The sequence below is a fragment of the Gracilinanus agilis genome, chromosome 2, assembly GCF_016433145.1.
Source record: "Gracilinanus agilis isolate LMUSP501 chromosome 2, AgileGrace, whole genome shotgun sequence".
Taxonomy (NCBI): Eukaryota; Metazoa; Chordata; class Mammalia; order Didelphimorphia; family Didelphidae; genus Gracilinanus; species Gracilinanus agilis.
Window position 1 is genome coordinate 377,080,951 of NC_058131.1, and position 6,082 is coordinate 377,087,032.

The following is a 6,082-nucleotide window of genomic DNA, read 5'->3' on the forward strand; positions in this document are numbered from 1 at the left end:
AAAGAAGTTTTTTGGTAGCTTGATAGGTATGGCGCTAAATAGGTAAATTAATTTGGGTAGAATTGTCATTTTTATTATGTTAGCTCGTCCTACCCATGAGCAATCAATGGCTTTCCAATTGTTTAGATCCAGTTTTATTTGTTTGGAAAGTGTTTTGTAGTTGTTTTCATATAATTGCTGTGTTTGTTTTGGTAGACAGATTCCTAAGTATTTTATATTGTCTAGGGTGATTTTAAATGGTGTTTCTCTTTCTACTTCTTGCTGCTCTAGTGTGTTGGAAATGTATAGAAATGCTGATGATTCATGTGCATTTATTTTGTATCCTGCAACTTTGCTAAAGTTGTTGATTATTTCTACAAGCTTCTTAGTTGATTCTCTAGGATTTTTTAAGTAGACCATCATATCATCTGCAAAGAGTGATAGCTTAGTCTCCTCCTTGCCTATTTTGATACCTTCAATTTCTTTTTCTTCTCTAATTGCAACTGCTAGTGTTTCTAGTACTATGTTGAATAATAGAGGTGATAATGGGCATCCTTGTTTCACTCCTGATCTTATTGGGAAGGCTTCTAGTTTATCCCCACTGCATATGATGTTTTTTGATGGCTTTAGGTATATACTGTTTATTATTTTTAGGAAAGGTCCTTCTATTCCTATACTTTTCAGTGTTTTCAATAGGAATGGATGCTGTATTTTGTCAAAGGCTTTTCAGCATCTATTGAGATGATCATGTGATTTTTGTTGGTTAGACTGTTGATATGGTCAATTATGTGGATGGTTTTCCTAATGTTGAACCATCCTTGCATTCCTGGTATAAATCCCACCTGATCATGGTGGATGATCTTCTTAATTACTTGCTGGAGTCTCTTTGCTAGTATTCTATTTAAGATTTTTGCATCTATGTTCATTAGGGAGATTGGTCTGTAGTTTTCTTTCTCTGTTTTTGATCTCCCTGGCTTTGGAATCAGTACCATATTTGTGTCATAAAACGAATTTGGTAGGACTCCTTCTTTGCTTATCATATCAAATAATTTGTATAGTATTGGGATTAGTTGCTCTTTGAATGTCTGATAGAATTCACTTGTGAATCCATCAGGCCCTGGCGATTTTTTCTTAGGGAGTTCTTTGATGGCTTGTTCAATTTCTTTTTCTGATATGGGATTATTTAGGTATTCTATTTCTTCTGCTGTTAATCTAGGCAGTTTGTATTTTTGCAAATATTCATCCATATCTCCTAAATTGTTATATTTATTGCCATATAACTGGGCAAAATAGTTTTTAATGATTGCCTTAATTTCCTCTTCATTAGAGGTGAGGTCTCCCTTTTCATCTTTGATACTTTCAATTTGGTTTTCTTCTTTCCTTTTTTTTTTATTAGATTGACTAGTACTTTGTCTATTTTATCTGTTTTTTCGAAGTACCAGCTTCTAGTCTTATTTATTAATTCAATAGTTCTTTTACTTTCGATTTTATTAATTTCTCCGTTGATTTTTAGTTTTTCTAATTTAGTTTCCATCTGGGGATTTTTAATTTGCTCGCTTTCTAATTTTTTGAGTTGCATGCCCAATTCATTAATCTCTGCCCTCCTTAATTTGTTAATATATTCACTTAAGGATATAAATTTCCCCCAGAGTACTGCCTTGGCCTCATCCCACAGAGTTTGGTAGGATGTCTCTTTTAAACTGTCATTTTCTTGCCAGATCTCTTCCATCTTCCTCAGAATCTCAGTTTTGAACTCTTCCATAGTTTGTGAGGAGTTTTCCTTATTTGAGGAGGGTCCGGATGCTTGTTTGTTCTCCATCTCTGTTTGCTCGGTTGTCTGGATTTTCTCTGTGTAAAAGTTGTCGAGTGTTAAAGACTTCTTTTTCTTGTTGTTTATCTTTCTCTTCTGAACTTCCTGAGTCTGGGTAGCCATCATTAGACCAGCAGCTTCTCAGCTTTATTCTCACGCTTGGGGTCTGTTCGCAATCTATTGGCTCCTGAGGTCTGAGTTCTGGTTTTTTCCAAGGTCAAGCCCCCTGGTGGACCCCCTTGCTTGATCCTCTGCCGGAGGTTCCTTTACAAGTCTCAGGGCACTGCTTCCACAGTCGTATACCCGTCTGCGCTGGTTCCCCACTCAGGGTTTCAGAGCTTTAGTTCGTGGCTGTGTCTGTCTCCTCCCACGCCTCAGTCGCTCCCGTGCTCAGAGTTCGCGTGCGTTCTTTGGCTTTTTGGGGTCCCAAATCTTGCTGCTCTCAGGAACAGGCCCTGGAGCTGCCAATGACTTGATGGGTGCCCCAAACTTGCTCTATTTCTTTTTAACTGGCTTCGGTGCTATAGGTGTTGTGTGTGGTAGGGGTGGGGGTGGGGTAGTTGCTCAACCTGCGATTTAGTGAGAGCTGTTTCACCTCTTTATAGCATGGAGATGCCCCGATTCCACGTACCTTCCACGTTGCACCCTGTTGTGGGGTTCCTCCATTTGTCTGGACTTGTTTTTATGTCCCCTTGAGAAGTCTTGTGTGTTTTGGTCATGAGAGGTTAAGAGCTGCTTTTTACTCTGCCGCCATCTTAACCCAGATCCACAAATGATCTTTTAATTGTCAAAGTCAATAGTCTTATAAATCTTTTTTCTTGACCACTCTGCAGTGATCACCCTCTTCCAGATATTCTCTAACTGATTTTTATAAGTAAATAATACCAAACTTAAAAAAACAATTAATTCAATATACAAATACACAAAGTATTTGAAATATCACGTAAAAAATAAGTACTAAAATTTTTGATACCTCAACCAAGGAGAGCAAAAACAGAAAAGGAAAACTATAGATCAATTTCCTTAATGAATATTGATGCAAAAATTTTGAATATAATTGAAGCAATAAAGTGGAAAAATAATATACTATGATCAGGTAGCATTTATATCAGGAATGCAGAAACAGTTTGATACAAGTAAACAAAAAAATTTCTCTGTTAAAGATCAATTTCCTCAAATATGTGGAGAACTGGTCCACAGTTATACCACTAAAAGCCATTTCTCCAATTGATAAATGGTTAAGTTGTATGGATGAGCATTTTATGAAGAAATCAAAGCTATTTTAATCATTGGACAAAATTATCTTAAAAACTAATAATTAAAGAAATGAAAATTAAATCTCCTTTGAGGAACCACCTCTTACCTATCATATTTACTAACATGACAGAAAAAGAAAATGAGAAATACTGGAAGATTTAGGAAAATAATTACACTAAAGTCCTATGGATGGAGTTGTGAATTAGTCCATCAGTCCTAGAGAACAATTTGGAATCAAGCTCCCAAAGACATGAAACTGTGTGTTATTTTCAATCCAACAATACCACTATTTCAACTATATTCCGAAGAGAAGAAATTAAATGGAAAAGGATTACTGCTTAATATCATTATCTATTTCTGTTTATGTATCAGTGTATCTATATAGCCCATCATGGAAATGTCCACAACATGGGATAGGGAATGTCTGAACAAGTAATGGTATATTAAGATTATAAATGGTAATGAAAATAATGGAATTCTCTTGTGCTGTAAGAAATGGTGAATAGTATAATTGCTGGAAAACCTAGGAAAACTTTTATGAACTGAGGCAAAATAAAGTAAGGAGAGTTGGGACAAAAATTTACATAATATCAACAATATTGTAAGGATAATCAACTGTGAAAAATTTAGTAATTCTGATCAACAGAACAACTGACTACAGTTCTAAAGGACTCATGACAAAAATAAAAAATTGTTGAACTTAGAGTGAGGATTGGAACATCTTTTTCTTTCTTTCTCTTATTCTCCATTTCCCACTGAACATGGCTATAGCTAATATGGGAAATATGTTTGCATGATTTCATATTTGTCATGAGTTTATGTATCTTTCCTTCTTAATGGGTAGAAGAGGAAGTAAATTTGCAACTGAAAAAAATAAAATTTAATAAAAAAGATTCAAGCTCCTTGATATTTTGTTGTTTAGTTATTTTTAGTCAAGTCCAATTCTTCGTTACCACACTTGGAGTTTTCTTGGCAAAGATACCAGAGTGGTTGTCTATTTTCTTCTCCAGCTCATTTTACAGATGAGGAATTTTAACACCTTCCCTCACTACCATCATTGAGTTACTCCTGAGTCCTCTATTTTCTGGAAGATTCCAGAGCTATGAAATTCATTTCCCTCCTGTTTGTACTTCCTTACTTTCTTTTTTTTTATTATATTTTATTTTATTTTTTTTCTTTTATAATCAAGATTTTATTAGTTCTTGTTTGGTCATCAGTACATATACACTATAACTAATTTGTACATTTAAAAAAATGCTAGAAAAAATCTAAAAATTATGTAGTTGTAATTCTTTTCTAAACTGTTTTTCCAGTGACTTTCTTACTTTAAGTTTGAAGGCAACTCTCCCCAAAGAGGTTATCAAATACCAATATCCTAAATATGGATAGGGAATTACATATTTTACAAAGCAAAATTCCACTAATTCTGTATTTGATAAAACGACACTCATTATACACATTTTCCAATCTTTTACAATACATAAACCAAGTTACTGGAAAAAAATTGTACCACCACTACCAAAAAATGACAATGTCACAGATAGCACACAATTTTCAAAGGAAGATCCGACACCAGGGCGCAGTTTTATTTAGGAAAAAATTGTACCGAAAGATAAGATGGAAAACAGATGACTTCAAATAAGATCTTTAAAATTCATGGTCAAAATTCCAAATGGCCACCTATGCTTCATTTAATGATGTAAAAACTGCTTATGGAATGTTAAACCTATGCAGAAGACAGTGAACACCTTCCTAATCAACATCCTATTAATTTCTGGCCATATTAAAACAAAACAAAATACCAAACCAACAACCAGTACGTGATTTCACCTCTTTAAATAGGATTCTAAATAAAGTCACTTTAGATTGGCTTACATTTATCTAAATGTTTTAAAAAATTAATGTGATGAGGTGGGATTGCCTCCTTAAAAATGTGTTTCTAGAGCTACTAAAAAACTGGCATTTACAAAATAGTTGATAAAAATATTCCTCTGAATTATACAAGAAGGGAGGTAACAGGGACAACTGTCAAAAGACTTGGTATAAGATGTTATTCAGATTTGGTTTCTTTCTCTCCTGCTGAATCAGAGACTGGGACCTCTTCATTTTTCATTTCTCCATTTTCTGCAGGTAAGTCATCTTTATTCTCTTCTTGGTTAGTCACTTCTGCTTGTTTTCCTTTTGTATGAACTTTTTTGTCCTCAGATTTATCCTTTCCTGTTGTCTTTTTGGGCTTAGGTTCAGCCTTTGCAAGGACTGGTTTAGCTGACAGTCTTGCTGACCTCCTCTTGGGCTCCTCCCTTACTTCCCCTTCTGCAGAGTTGACCTTCCTCTTGGGCATCTTGACTGCGAGTGGGGATCTATTAGGTCCCTCTCCTCAGACACGGGCGAGCACCAGTGCTAACGACTTGGATCTGGGGTCAGAGGGAAGGGGCCGTGGCTGGGAACCCTTCTTCTCAGGCAGGGCTCCTGGGCCTGGACCTCTATTTTATTTTTATTTTGAATATTTTCCCATATTTACATGTTTCATGTTCTTTCTCTCTCCCCAAAACCTCCTAGTCCCCCTTAACTGATGCACAATTCCACTGGGTTTTACATATATCATTGATTAAGGCCTAATTCCATATTATTGATAGTTTGATTAGAGTTATCATTTAGTGTCTTCATCCCCAATAATATCCCCATCAGCCCATGTGATCAAGCAATTGTTTTTCCTCTGTGTTTTTCCTCCCATAGTTCTCCCTCTGAATGTGGCTAGTTTTCTTTCTCATAAGCCCCTCAGCCTTGCTCTGGATCCTTGCATTGCTGCTAGTAGAGAAGTCTGTTATGTTCGATTGTACCACAGTGTATTGGTCTCTATGTACAATGTTCTCCTGGTTCTTCTACTTTCACGCTGCATCAATTCCTGGAGGTCATTCCATTTCACGTGGAATTCCTCCAGTTTATTATTCCTTTGAGCACAATAGTATTCCATCACCAACAGATACCACAATTTGTTCAGCCATTCCCCAATCAAAGGACATTCTCTCATTTTCC

The 6,082-nt window shown here is 35.7% G+C and overlaps 1 protein-coding gene across 1 annotated transcript; it reads right to left on the bottom strand.

Moving 5' to 3' along the window:
* Positions 1-5,053: 5,053 nt before the first annotated feature.
* Positions 5,054-5,460, bottom strand: LOC123235561 (non-histone chromosomal protein HMG-14-like). The gene has a single exon (XM_044661721.1). It carries the CDS (start codon positions 5,385-5,387, stop codon positions 5,097-5,099), a length of 291 nt encoding a protein of 96 aa, XP_044517656.1. The 5' UTR covers positions 5,388-5,460; the 3' UTR covers positions 5,054-5,096.
* Positions 5,461-6,082: the final 622 nt, after the last annotated feature.